At 31.9% G+C, this 15,726-nt stretch overlaps 2 protein-coding genes across 2 annotated transcripts in view; one reads left to right on the forward strand and one right to left on the reverse strand.

Annotated features, from left to right (window-relative positions):
- Positions 1-15,726, forward strand: part of LOC113396755 (chorion class A protein Ld2/Ld41-like) — a 207,844-nt gene that overhangs the window by 70,715 nt on the left and 121,403 nt on the right. The gene's annotated exons all lie outside the window — the stretch shown is intronic.
- On the reverse strand, positions 5,867-9,860 carry LOC113396733 (dihydrofolate reductase). Its single transcript, XM_026634785.2, has 4 exons — positions 9,666-9,860; positions 7,814-7,985; positions 7,186-7,296; positions 5,867-6,234 (listed from the first exon to the last, which is right to left on the reverse strand). Exons 1-4 carry the CDS (start codon positions 9,749-9,751, stop codon positions 6,028-6,030), a joined length of 576 nt encoding a protein of 191 aa, XP_026490570.1. The 5' UTR covers positions 9,752-9,860; the 3' UTR covers positions 5,867-6,027.

Genomic DNA, 15,726 nt, shown 5'->3' on the forward strand with positions numbered 1-15,726 from the left:
AATATTAGCTACATTCAAAGTAGCCTTTAAAGACGCCGTGTGCACATTTATAAATCACATCCACTTTTTAAAAAAAAAATCACTTTTGGACGAAATATTAAAGCCGATTACACACGAGGAACCCATCTATGTCGATGGTAGTTTCTTCTGTGTAACCAGCCTTAATCGATTGCATACACATTTAAAATAATTAGTATTTAAGAGATTTTGTGTTTCTTTTTATCTTTTATTACATATTATTATATAATTGTATTACTTATAAAATTTATCGCTTTATGTTATATCTTTAAAATATATCCCATTTAAATTTATAGAAAAACTTTTTCATTATTACCTGGTTTTAAAAAAAAAACGAACTAAATTATTCATCCATGTGTGAATCTTAATATATTTGATAAACAAACATATTTCAGTATTAACAAATTAATATATTTAAATTCATAACATAAAGTGAGCATGTGAGCAGTCTGTTCGTTCGAGCTTACTGGCTCATGTGTTTTTTTCATACAGCGGTCTCCAAACAGTATTTGGTTCGACAAAGTATTACTTCAGTTGGGGCCCTGTCTGTAGTTTAGTTATAAGTTTATGTAATAATGGACGAATAATTAAAAATAATCTTTAATCATTGCTTGTTTTATTTCAACCTTACCTATAGCTTATTCAAACCACAATAGGAGTCATATAAATATCTTTATTATTGTGTTGCTGCAACATTATTGGGCTGAATGCATTACCGTCTTTACCACACAGGTAGACGATTTTTTAAAATTAAAAATAAATTCTTATTTTGTTAAATATTCTGCTAGATATTTAATTTTTTTATTGGAGAGGTCTATGTCCTGCAGTGGGCAAGTATGGGCAGCTGATGATTTAATTTTAGTAAATATCTAGCAAAGGGGCCCTGGCTCTGGCTGTATGATCATGTATACTATTCTTATGGATTCTCGAAAGAATAGCTTTTATTATTTATTTTTGAGAAAGACAGTTATCATAAAATTTATAATTAAAACATTTAAAAGATACGAAATCCAATCAAGTCTCAACATATTGTCACAAAAACAGAAGCAGACATAGACTAAAAATACATCGAATTACGTAACTTTAAGAATATATGTAAAACATTAAGAACAATATTAAAGTTATTCAATCAGAAACAATGATAAATAAGTCACAATAACACTTAAGTAATTTTGTATTTCTAAGTGTATTTTTAATTTCAGTTTACTTTTTTGAATGTCAGAGAAGCTATCGGAACTGGACTGACATTAAACAATAAAATTTATTTCTTCAAACGTCTTGTGCGTGGTAAAGTGCGTGGAGTCATATGCCTACCTGGTTAATTTATTTAAATAAACCCTGGAATATTAGACAGTTGTTAACACTTGTGGGATTTATGAAATTAAAACACAGTCCAATAATTAGTACACTTCAATTTATGATATTCGGGCAGCGTAACGATGTACCAGGAATTATTTAAAAAACCGAATGCTATCCTTTGGCGCGTCCTACCTTCTTAAATAAGGTTAAATTATTGTTAATTTAATAACATGATAATTAACGAAATTATTAATAATGCATTATATACATACTAAGGTATAGGTAAATAAATCAATAGGATTCATATAATTGGGACTAGTTATTCTATGCCACAACAAGCTGGGCGCCTATGTGCCACTTGTTAACATAACACACTTATGTCAAAAGTGTCGATAAGTGTCTTAGAGTCTCCGATAAGATATATTTTGGTTTAGTGTTATGAAAATAAATATTTTAAATATCGCAATAGAACATAACGAGGCTGTATTCAGAAACTGCCATTGGTTTGTTTGTTTATGAGTCAGTAGGCAGGCCTGTCATATTGGTTATAGTATTGCTCAGGCAGAGCCATCCATGCTATGGATAGTATCACTGTTTATAGTATTGCTGATTGAGAGCTATCGATAATTGTGCAACAGGGACAAACAAACTACGCCGTTATTTAGAGGGCCGGAGCAGTTTCTCAATTTTAACCAATATGGATAACTACACGCAAGTAATCGACATTATAGTGAAACAGAAGGCAATAACAGCTGTAGTGTATATAGATCTATAACATATTAATGAATATTAGATTTATATTTTATATAAATATATGTTATCTGTGTAGTTACGCATCTGCCATCTCGAGTGACACACATCACAAAAGCGCGGGAAAATAAGATTTATATAAAAATGGGCGTGCGATGATGACGGTGTGTGTGCATAAAATATATTTACCGCTATTAATAAATTAAGACATATCAATTTTATTTTATCTGTTACTTTGCTGAATGTCGTTTGATTAATTTTGGCGCGAAATGTGTTTCTATTTATTTAATCTGGAAAAGAATCGTTTAAACAATTAAATAAAACAAAAAAGGTACTATAGTTTTATTTGAAGAACACAGTATATTATACACTTCTAGGTTATGTTAACAATCAAAAAAGAATTTTATTATCGACGTACAGAAATGTTGCCAAAAAATAAGTCTTGGTAAGTTCTATCCAAAGGAAATTGCAACGATATTAATAGTTGCAAAATGCGTGCGGAGCAGAGCACGAAGATGTGTTAACTGACACCATTATGACATAACTGTCATAATGGACCCTCGAATCACCTCCGATTATTTCAGTGGCCACAGGGCCGGACCGTACGTTTAGGGGTCCCTGGGCTAACACTACTTAGACATATCTGAACGTATACTTGAATTAAATTAATTGAATGGGTTTGATTAATTGCAGGACACGCAGGGCTGCAGACCATACGATTTGTTTAATTTAATAAAGTTATGGATTCTTTCTCCTTTTTGTCAATTTTTGACTTTGACTTGACTTAGCTGGGGCCCCCTTGAATCCACTGGGCCCTGGGCTGAAGCCCAAAAAGCCATATGGTAGATCCGGCCCTGAGTGACCATGAACAATAATCCTGATAGACCCGAGAAAGTACTTCCTGAAAAAAAAAAAATTGTAATACCTAATCATATTCAGTACTAGTCCAGAGTTTGAAAGATGACAGTGTGGACAAACCCGTTCGTCAGAAGTTTTATTTTTATTTATATAAGTTACATTAAAACGGTGTTCCTGCTATATAATTCTTACCTAGTAACGGAATAGAGAGTGCACCTGTGTACAAAAATTTACCCTTGAGACGAATCGAACATTGGCTTAATATATACTTGATTTATTTGCAATAAGACTTAACAACATTAAAAATCGATATTAGGTGCAGAATGCGACCTAATTACCAACAGTAACTTGCTTCCTTCTTTTATTAAGAAATTTACAACCATGTTTATAAATATTGTATGTCTCCTTCCACCATCACTGATTGACATTTGAAAGTAAACTTTATTTAACTAAACACCCCTTAAACAACATTTATTGGTCTACCAAAAACAATTCATAGCCCTTATAGTCTTTGGTAATAATTTTAGGCACTTCTTTAGGCTTCGATAACAAATCTAGACATTAATAATAGTAAAATTGTGCTATTAACCTTTATATCAAAACTTCTTTTTGTTATTTTACCATCAGTAACAATAATTCCTTAAAACAATAAAAACTTGACTTAAAATTAATCCGCTTATTTTATCTAAGGCACTTATATTTTGATCCTAAATTCTGAGACTCCTGAATGAATGAAAAATTTATATAAAAAATGAATAACAGGCACTTATAGTTAGATTTGAAAGAGGTTGAATGAGAGCTACTATACCCTGTTCAAGTTAGCTTGATCTTTTTGACAGACGGGCTAGTGATGAGAAACAGAAAATATAAAGTTATTTTTCTAAAAAGAGTTATACCAGCTAAAGAGTCCTCAAGCAAAAGGACCCCCGTTCGTAACAATAACTTAACAACGATCTTTAAGAAGGATTTTTGTAATCGATATTTGTAGCAGTTACTGCCTGCTATTCGCGTCCCTACCGTCCGACCGATGTAACATTGTACAAGCGTCTATTATTTTCAGTGTTTCTATTTAAATTTTACTTTGAAGCAATAATATATAATAGAAAAAGTCTTAAAATTTTCGGATAACGCTTGAATCTTTATTAACTTTTGTATTATATGTATTTTTTTAAATATTTTTACAATTTTTAAAATCATTAAATGAAGAAAAAAATATGTTTTGTCGATCAGAAAAATTTACATCTGTCGAAAAGATCAAGCTATCTTGTACAGGGTATAGGCAGGTATAGCATGTAACTCCGTCTAGGTTGTCTATTTTGCTAGTTTGTATGGTACTAGCTTGCTCTACCAGACTGCTACTAGCATCGATAGCTGATGTCAGCTAGTCATTTGTAAGTCGAAATATTATGATATGAAATTCTGATTCCTTTGTAACTGTTGTTAGTTCTTGCAATGTCTTACTAAACTCAAATGTGTTATAGCATAAGTATTATTTTGCCATAGAATCGCATTAGCCAGTGCTTGGTTCATCATCACCACAATATCGTAGCCATTATATTCAATATATAAAAATACTTATATCACCACTGCGTTATATGCATATCACAGATAACTTAATTGACGTTGGATGAGAAAACAAATTCCTATTAAATTCATGACTATACCAAACATATTAACTGATACAAATAAGAACAGAACATTCACTGACATACACTTAAAAACTATCGTTTATATAAAAATATTTAGCATAATTATGAAATATTTGATTAAAGAATTATATTTTTGCGCTTACAATGTAATAAACAGTTAAAAATCAAATTCATTTTTTCGTTAATATATACAAATTTCAAGATAATAAAATTTGTTTTGCCGACCCTACATAAAAACTAATCTAGGTCAATGACCTCACAGTATATCAAAATATGGTTCTTATTCTTATTTACATCACTTTTATGCCAATGGTTAGAACGCATACATCTTAACGGATGATTGCTGGTTCAAACCCAGGCAAGCATCACTTAATTTAATGTGCTTAATTTGTGTTTATAATTCGTATGCATCTGCATGAGTCTAATTTCAACGAAATTCTACCACATATGAATTCATCAATGCACATTGGAGCTGCATGGTGGAATATGCTCCTAACCTTCTCATCAAAGGGAGCATCACATGCTGTGAAGGTAAGCAGGCAAGATTACCTATTTCACACAAAGTCAAATGGTGTGAAAATGTGCTTAAAATTGTTCATGCGGACCTTCGTGAGCCGATGGAAGAGGTCTCTTTGGGTCAAGCGTGTTATTTTTGTTTTTTGTTGAAGACTTCAGTAGCTTTTGTCTACTTCCTCAAGGCAAAAAATCAAGCTTTAAAGTATTACAAGGAGAACTCGGGTATAATACAAGCAGTGGTGGAAGACACTAAAGACATTGACCAAATTATTGAAGATGAAGAAGAACAGGATACCGATTCGAGTCCAGAAGAAAATAGCTTGATCTCTGAACAGGATGATACTTATATAAAATTAACTCAGAAAAAGTTACTCGTGAGTGTTTGGTGGACTAGCGCCGGTGTCGTTTACTACAGCTTCCTCAAATCTGGCAAGACGATTACGGCACATATCAAACCATGAAGGCAGAACTAGCTGCTAAACAACCGAGATTAGTCACTCGCTTGCGACAACGCAAGACCACACACTGCACAACAACCACTGAGTTAGTTTTTGGAATGTCTGCAACATCCACCATACTCCCTGGACCTTGCTCCAACAGATTACCATTTTTCCGAAATTTGGACAACTTCTTACAAGGACAAAAAAAAACAACTCCGATGCGGCTGTCCAAACCGCCTTTGAAGAGTTTATTAATTCTCGCCCCATGGTTTTTATAGTAAAGGGATCACTATACTACCCATATATAACAATGCCAATTGTCTAATTAATTGTGTCTTAAAATTATGTAAGGACCGAATACAAATTATTACGTTTGCGTAAAGATCATTCTCGCATAACAAATAAATAAAGATTGATAAATTCGGATGTGATCGGTTTTACGAAATTCGACGATCATTATATCTTGCATCTGACTACATAAACCAGGCTACACAACTCTAGCAAAATTCCTCTGACACCTTTCGTTTATAAACTCTGAAATAGTAATCAATATCCCCCTCTGTCTGTCTATCCTTTTGTATCCCCTCTTCATCAACCAACTGGAACAGCTGTTTATCGATGTTGGGGAAAAAAGTATCACATTTGAAAGTTTTTTGGATCTCTGTTAAGTATATTTTATAAAGGTTTGGATGTTCCATGGCCGCCTGGAAATAAAGAAAGCATTTGTTATTATTATTATTTTGATGTCTCTCTTCATATAGAGCCCTAATGTCTAGTGGTTAGAGGATTTGAATCTTAACCTAAATGATTTCATGTTCAGAGGTTGAGGAAAACATTATCAAGAATCCTACATGTGGCATATGAGATTCTGCCATGTTTATTCACCAACATGCATTAGTGCAGTGTGATGGCATACGCTCCAAATCTTTTCTTTGTAAAGAAGAGGCCTTAGCTCAGCAATGGGATATTCACAAGCTTATTACTTTAATTAATCTCTTACTGTAAAACATAATTGTAATTGAGAAATAATACCCAAGTTCCTTCTACCGGATCATCTTAGGTCTGGGCTGTTTATTTCCTAACCGGCTACAAACATAAATAAGCAACTGTAATGCTTCAGTATTTAAAAACTAGCAGTGCCCGCGACTTCGTGCGCGTTTGAATTTAACCAAAAATTTATTGCTCAGTTCGTAGAATTTACAATAACTTATTATTTATTAAAAGTAACTTAGGTTTCTCCTCATTACATCAGCTATCTGCTAGTGAAAGTTCCCTCAAAATCGATCCAGTCGTTCCAGAGATTAGCCGGAACAAACAGATGGACAAAAATTGTTTTGGTATATGTACCGTGTATACATACTTATGCATTTAGTAAAATTGGGTTATTTTAATATAACAAGCAGACACTCACACACTTGCTTTATGCTTTAAAAATAAGTAGCTAGTACTCAATTTAAATAACAACCTATCTGAAACTCTCATACAGGCAACTCTTCCACACACACTCAGAGTATTCACATAAACATAGACAGGAAATATCGGGACATTCAAATGCAGAAGTATATAAAATATGGACTACTAAAAATGCAGCATTGGAGAAAAATTATGAACTGTGTTGATGGAACTGTGCTATTTTACAAAAATAAGTAACTCACTTTATATACAAACGATCCTCCTATAACCCATGTCGATTCAATATCTTCCTGACCGTTTATATAGCTGATAGCTTCATCCAGCCCCGGCAGAACTACTACATCATTTGGTGCCTGAAAAAGAAAAGCAACATATGTCATTTAGGTTGGCAGACTGGCAATGTGCGACCTGAGGGTAAGAGGTCACTACTATATAGAAATTGGTAATATAATTATTATTATTCAATTCTGATATCATGGTATCAATACACCACAAAATTTTGGAACTAAGGTTTTATGTCTATTGGGCCTGTAGTTAAACTGGCTCTTTAACTCTTCAAACGAGAACTAAATAATACTATATACATATCTATTTGGTGCTAGCATATATGACGAGTGGGTGGTACCTACCCAGGATGGCTTGCATAAACCTTTACCACCAAGGTTACCAGCACATCTTGTATCTCACTGTAATGAAAGGACACTACTCCAAAATCCACATTTTCCCAGATATCTATGCACCAAAACACATTGGAACAGCATAGTGGAATAAACTCCCATCTTGCTTGAAGTTGAGTGCTGGTTTTTTTTTCTTACTGCTTACTAGTTACAGTAAAAAAGGTTCAAATTAAAGATAAAATAAAACTCATACTTCTTTCTTCACAGTATCCACTTGTCGAGTTAAAACAATATTGACTCTATTGTTCAACGGACGATACTTTCCCGGTATAGAGTCCCAAGTCTTTCGTCCCATTATAACTGCGTTAATCTTTGTTGAATCCTTCACTTTGGTAGTCATGGAATAGAAATGAACCATTTCTTTTCTGTAAATAAAAACAAATTTAAATATTTTCTATGATATAAAATAACTTGCAAGAACAATCAGATACTGTAAGGTATGAGTCAGCCAGTTAAGGCACAGTAACATGGAATTAGAAAGTATATTTGGCATTCAATTGGCACTTTCAAAGCTAATGCCATTTGTGGATAACAGATAGGTATATTTCCTAGTATCAGTAAAATAGTTACTAATTGTTGATGATCAATCATTGATGTTTCTTTCATATTTAATTATATCTATACTAATATTATAAATGCAAAAGTAACTCTTGTCTGTCTGTCAAACCACTGAACACAATTTGATGAAATTTGTTATAAAGCAAGCTTGAATACCAATGAAGGATATAGTCTACTTTTTATGCCTGATGATCAATCACAAAAATATGAGAGAAGCCGCAAGCGATAACTATATCTGTGAAAAATTTATTTTCTTTTAATTCCCATAATCTATATATTTATTTTTTAATGTACTTAAACAGTCAACATCACATATCAAAAACACTTATAGATAAAATGTACTTAAGATTATTTTTGTTAATTGATACGAGAACTAATTATAAAATAAACAGCACTTATTATCTAATTATTCAATAAATATAACTCTCAAAAGCCTAGTTAAGTACTAAAGAAATATACTAATAACTTTACTAAGTCCCACGTTACCTGTATGTGAAATTTTATAATTATTGATTTAGTTACTTATTGATGTAGTTACAAACAGACTGATAGATTCCAGGAGTGCCAGCTCGTCTGAGTAGGCACCACTCACAATCAGATATTCTACCACTAGAGCTCAGTGTTCAGAGAGAGCTCAGAGTCAATGTAACTACAGGCACAAAGGACATAACATCTTAGTTCCCAAGATTGGTGGTGCATTGTCTATGGGTGGTGGAGACCACTTACCATCAGATGGCCTATTTGCTTGTCTGCTTACCTATATCATTAAAGAAAAAAAAATACTATGACATTTATAATATTTACCAATAGTCTGATTCATTTCCTTCTCTGTAATATAAGCTTCTTATTTTCTTACAAAGTCATTCTAAACATATATTACTACTATTTGGAGGCTTCAAGCAATCTTAGAGGGTATTGTGGAGAGTGACATTGGAGCACTACACTTCAAATTTCAAGTAACTCTATCAATCATCATGAATTATACAGAAATGTGGTATCTGACATTACGCCCAGACGAAACTAGTCCCTAATTCATTTTCTTAGTAACTGATTCTTTAGTAGAAAAAGTTCTTTATTCAAGTAGGCTTTCATGTGCACCCATGAATCAAAATGTTACAGGATTAAATTGAACAAATTAAAATATACATATCTTTAGTAAACTGGTAAGGGCGAGCTGGAGTTGTATTTCTAAAATAAAATTGCCTGTCCAACCGTAGATTGCTTGTTTTATTTAAAAAAACGAAACAAAATATGTAGTGTTTTGAAAATATCCTTTTATATTTAAATACTTAACGTAAACTGTTTTCCACATCTCTGTTACCTATTAAGAATAACCTTAAAACTATATTATTTTTGCGAAACAAGAGATTTAGAGTTATGTAAAATATATGTTCAACGTGAGTTTTATTATCAATAATAAATTTCAAAGTAGAAATGTAATTGTTTGTGTGCTAATCTGATTTTTTTTTTAATACATTAATACGTACTTTAATCTCCAAGGCAGTGTTCCATTAGCACCGATACCCATGTTTTGACACGTCGCGGCAATAATATTTAATGAAACTTTAGACATAATTATTTAAATTATAGTCAGTTAACAGATTTTTATATACAAAAGTATTTTATGAATATATTTAACCTGTGATCGGTATTCAAACTTGAAAGACGATGTAAATTCAAAATAGTAAACAATAAAAGAGATGTCCAATAATAATTATCGATATATTGAGATTTACTTCAAGTTACAATATATCGATTTTACAGTATTTGAAAAAAATATTTATATCAATTCATTTATAAAAATGAGTAACTGCTAAATACCGAAAAATCATAATATGTTTTAGTTAAGTATAGAATATGCTTAACAATTTTTTTGATAAATCACCATGAAATGTTTTATCATTACTTACAACAAGCTCACCAGCAAGCTTATTGGTTGTTAAGAAGCAACACGTAAAAAAACTCTCTGTCCTTCTTACATCGATCACTGCTTTAAAATCATATAATGGCCCTTGGTTTGATACATACACCTAAAAATGTAACACAAAATAATTAACAACATTGTTTTTAAATAGAAAAATATTTCCTAATATATTTTTTTGTTTAATTTTTAAAGCGGCTTTAATGAGTGTAAGTAATTAAATTGTAGTAGCTTGGTGGAAAAATAAATTAGCAGAACCCATGTTATAAGTTTTATTTTCTTCGATAATAATTTATATGGCTAAAAGACGATATAAATATTAAATACATCCCTACAGCAATAACTGTCAGTCACAGTACATAACTATAAATCTGTGTTGCCCTTTTCTTAAGCTTACAATGAAAACATGAACTTTATCGTATCAACAGTGTAAAGGTTAGTTTTGTTGTTTGTTCCATTTCATTTTTACCTAAAAACTATGTACTAACCAACTTGCATATTCAGTTTTACAGTTTTATTACTTTTACTATAGACTGTCTAGTAAGTTTATAAGTTGCAGTAATTAATGCATAATAATATAAAATGATGATCTTTTGCTTATATGAGTTTTTTTTTTTTAATTTTTTTTGGGGAAACAATCAATGATATGACACTTATGGCATAAAAATATACAATATTACATACATCAGCTAAGTTTCCAATGATACTAATTACACAGTTATTAAAATAAAAAAAAAATAAGACTAACATACATAAAATCAAATAGGTAACATTATACAATTAATGAGATCAATAAACGTATACTAAGGGAAATCTTAAACAATTATGATGTTTTATATATATGTCTAAAATATCTACAGAAAACTTTTCTGCGAAAGCAACTTAGTAAATAAAATTAAAATTAAATTTTAACTTTCGTTCAGTTGTCACTTAAATTACTGGATTCATTTGGGTGAATTCTTTTAATTTAAATTAGTAACTATTAGGAGAAATTTGAATTTTTATTCCCGCAAAAAGGCTGTAAGTATTTTTGGTGACGTCACATTGATGAAAACAACAATCGAGTTTATACGTGCGACTCTCATTCAACGTCAACAGTTATAAATATTTGGTGCTTTTTGGGAAAATAATGGATTACAATCGGTATCGTTGCTGTGTATTGTCTAGTTGTGCAAATACAACGCCATTGTCTATGTGCGGTGGTGACCACTTACCATCAGGTGACCCACTTGCTCGTCCGCCTACAGATATCATAAAAAAAAAATACAAGCATCAAAACTCTAGAAAAGTTGTTTATCACAGTGCCAGATGATATATATTACATTTATATTACATTAGCAGCCTGTAAATTTCCCACTGCTGGGCTAAGTCCTCCTCTCCCTTTGAGGAGAAGGCTTGGAGCATATTCCACCACGCTGCTCCAATGCGGGTTGGTTGAATACACATGTGGCAGAATTTCGTTGAAATTAGACAAATGATCAAATCCTTACGATGTTTTCCTTCACCGCCGACCATGAGATGAATTATAAACACAAATTAAGCACATGAAAATTCTGTGGTGCCTGCCTGGGTTTGAAACCGAAATCATCGGTTAAGATGCACGCGCTCTAACCACTGGGCCATCTCGGCTCGATGATATACACGACTTTTAATATAATAAAACAGTAATGTGCTTATGATTCAAAATCAGTATATTTAAGTACATTTCTATGTCCATTTTACATTTTTATCAAATTTCATGATTTATTTATCACTACCGAAAGTACCCTATTGAGTACAACGATATCGATATTATGAACAACGTTATTTGGGGTAGAAAAAATATATAATTAGAAAAGAAAAGGAACCCCGAGACGTGCATTGCCTTGGAGTCCTGACGTTGCTAACCGGCCAAGCTTGTAAATGAATTGCTGTTTGGTGGAAGAATTTATGTTGATGGGTTCTCCCAAGGTTGGTGTATCAATAATGTAAGGGATTTTTAGGTATCTAGAGCTAGCAGAAATCCCTACAAACAACAAAGAACCAAAGTCACAAGTAACATTTAGCAGAAGCCTTATAAATATAACTAACGCTAACTAACGACCCGCCCGGAATGTCTTTATAAACAACTATACAACGTTCATGCTTTTTCAGTCACTATAGAACAATACATCATTCTATCTATATTAAATGCACAATATATTTAAGGTACTTAGATAAGGATTAATGCTGTACGGCTTAAAATCGCTTCGTAATTAAGCCATTATTTAAAAGTAAAGAATAAAAAATGGTTATCTTGGGTGGTCCCTAAGTCCTAAGAGATAGATTTTTAAGGTGTACAATCCTACTGTAGTACATTATTTTGATCTAACTCGTAGAGTCCAGTAAGGGTTTGCAACAATATAATTAGAAACCTCTAAAATTATCAGTGTTTCTCAACTATATTTTCCATGTATTATACTTATAAAACTTCCTCTTGAATCACTCTATCTATTTAAAAAAAAAAACGCATCAAAGTACGTTGCGTAATTTTAAAGATATAAGCATGCAGCGGGAAGCGACTTTGTTACTATGCAGTACTATATAGTGATGTATCTGAATATATATATAGGTAGTAGTTATCCATACTAATAATATAAATGCTACTAACTAGTATACACAACATATCTTGCCGTCCTTTGATATAATAAAAGTTTCCTTATGTTTCTTTCCTTCAACGCAGATGACGTAACGGACACAGACAAACAAATTAGTCACTTAAAAAAAGACGAAACAAGTTTCTATGTTATATTTTTATATAACAGAAAACATGTTCTATTTTTAAATGTAATTCTCATTTCCAATTTCGAAATTGACTTTTTATTGTTTTTTTTTTTAATATCTGTAAATTGCAATGTTGCTTTTCAATCTTCTAGAGGTTTTGCGCGGTTTATTTTAATCATTCGCTGTAGTTATTTTTAACTTTTTATTACTAAGACTCTGGACTTAGTTTTATCAAGTTAAATATAAACAATATTGTAGCTGCCATCTTTAATTGTATTAGAATTGCAAAACAAATTATGTACTTTATCTAAGGACGAGTGCGCGGGAATTGTTTTTTCCAGATATATTTGTTGCCATTGTTTAAAAAAAATATCTCCTTGACACGATAATAAATTTAAGTTTAGTCCTTGTAACCTAACTAATAAAAAAATATCTTATGATATACATATATACTAAAAGAGGTATTTGTTTATAAGTACATAATTATGTCCAAACAATAACTCCGTAATTACTCAGTCGATTATCTATTTGTATAATAATCACTATTGAGCACTTAGTCGTGTTTAGTTACTATTTACTCTGTAAACTCATTATTACTACAGAGACAAATTTTAATATATACACTCAAAGCTAATCAAAGACAATAAGATTTAGACATAGACAATCTTAGTACTTTTTACTAATATAATATATTCCAAACATGTTTTTACTTTTAAAGAGATACGTTATTTGAAATTTTTTACATTTTACATTACATTAACAGCCTGTAAATTTCCCACTGCAGGGGAAATTTACAGGCTTCTCCTTAAGAGGAGCAGGTTTGGATCATATTCCACCACGCTGCTCCGACGCGGGTTGATGGATACACATGTGGCAGAATTTCGTTGAAATTAGACACATGCAGATTTCCTCACGATGTTTTCCTTCACCGCTTAGCACGAGATGAATTATAAACACAAATTAAGCACATGAAAATTCAATGGTGCTTGCCTGGGTTTGAACCCGTAATCATCGGTTAAGATGCACGCGTTCTAGCCACTTTGCCATCTCGGCGCACTTTTCTAAAGAGTCATATTTTGATTAATTATTTTAGCAAACAGTACCTATTTGTTAAAATATATGATCGAAGTAAAAAATGTTATACCGAAACGTCCACTTACTGATACCTAGTGGGTAGAGGTATTGTGTTACGTTTTGTGGCACTAGAGACATAACACTTTAAACACCATATTGGCTCGGGAAACAAAGCAAACAGGATCAAAATGCGAAAGATGAACCAAATAAGCACCGGGCTGATGTCGTTGAAGTTGCGTTAAAAAACTGGATCAATAATGCCTAGGATAGACGAAGGAGGACTCAGAAGGGATCCTCAATATCAAATAGTAACTTTCGGGACGTAACATCTGAATTCGGTTGTAAGGAACGGTTAAGATTTCCAACAGAATCCATATCTTTTGGCGTTGGTGACCAATAAAAATCACGTGGTACATTTGCGGGTCCGCCTATCTTTTACATAAGAAATACTAGCAAGTATAAAGTAACATTTGATTTTGTTACTAAATAATCTCTTACTAAAGAATAATAAATAAAACTTTACTATTAATTTGATAACAATTGATGGCATAGGAATTGTTTTAATAGGTTTATTAAAAGGCAGTGTCATCGTAAAGGTCTCATACTCCTAATCGCGGCTCATGCTGGGCATGGCCTCTTGTAGGTGCCCAGAGCTCTCGCCTTCCGCATCCAGTAGGGTTTCGTAACCTACTTTAGGTCCTGGTTGAGGACTGCTCATTTGTTTCATAAAAAGATAGAAAACCCTCTTAAATATAATATATAAGTCAAGTATAGTACATACAAGACGATGTACAAAATCAAAATATGCTTCATCACTCGCGTTCCCGTAAATTTGTCTGGCGCAGCCGGAAAGATAGTTCCACGATAAATTATAGCCTTCAATCTATATCTATAAATCAATCTATAAATTATATCATATAGACAATCAAAATTCGATAGATTCGACCAGAAGGACTATTAGGAACTATCCCGAACCAAATAAATTAGACAGTGAGTGAGGAACCTGGAGCTGACGATGCTGATCGACGTTTGGTGAGTAAAACTTTTCACCTTCCTTATATCCACCGTCATCCAATGTTATAAGTAGGATAAAATTCTCCTTTTATAACGTATTATGGTTTATGTTACTAAAATAGATATAGAATATTTGAAAAAAAAAAAAATTGTTTAAAAAAAAAAAATTGTTAACTTTTTAAGTGCATAGTAAGCAATTAAAATTAATATTTTATTGCAAAATTATTAAAATATCTGTGAAAATAATTAAACACAACCATGTTAACCTTGTTAATTTCAAATTAAGTAATTACAGTTAATATTTAATATTTCAAATTAAAATTATTGAAATACCTGTATTTAATTGTTTTCGTTTCCATTTTTACCAATTGTATTTTATTTTAGGTTACATATTTTAAAATTAATTTAATTATATTATACTTTGTGTTTGAATAAAAGACAAAATGGAACAAATATATTTAATACGTAACGAAATTTTAAAATCCACTCGCGTTCCCGTAAATTTGTCTACCTTGAACACAAAGATGTGTGCACATCATTTATTTATTTATTATGACACAGATAAGATAACACTCATAGGTACAGATAACATAAAATGTTGACAGTTTAATTTAACACGAATAAATAAATTAAACGATGGAATTAATTACGTAGAAAACTTTTTTGGAATAAACTCTTTTGTGTACAGAGAAATTATGTCTATACTGACCGTTGAGTTCCAACGTCTGGAGTTTGTTGGGTGTGGAATAAGGTGCTTACCATAAAATTAACATTTGCCAAATTGTCATCGGAACGGA

Source organism: Vanessa tameamea, chromosome 28, assembly GCF_037043105.1.
Source record: "Vanessa tameamea isolate UH-Manoa-2023 chromosome 28, ilVanTame1 primary haplotype, whole genome shotgun sequence".
Classification (NCBI taxonomy): Eukaryota; Metazoa; Arthropoda; class Insecta; order Lepidoptera; family Nymphalidae; genus Vanessa; species Vanessa tameamea.

What these genes read in the sequence shown, in the direction of transcription:
- LOC113396733 (XM_026634785.2), bottom strand. Translation starts at nt 9,751, where the DNA reads ATGTCTAAAGTTTCATTAAATATTATTGCCGCGACGTGTCAAAACATG. An exon ending in TGGATACTGTGAAGAAAGAA is followed by an intron (nt 7,297 to 7,813) that starts GTATGAGTTTTA and finishes TTTCTTTTTCAG; the next exon opens with GCACCAAATGATGTAGTAGT. An exon ending in GAGGATCGTTTGTATATAAA is followed by an intron (nt 6,235 to 7,185) that starts GTGAGTTACTTA and finishes CTTTATTTCCAG; the next exon opens with GCGGCCATGGAACATCCAAA.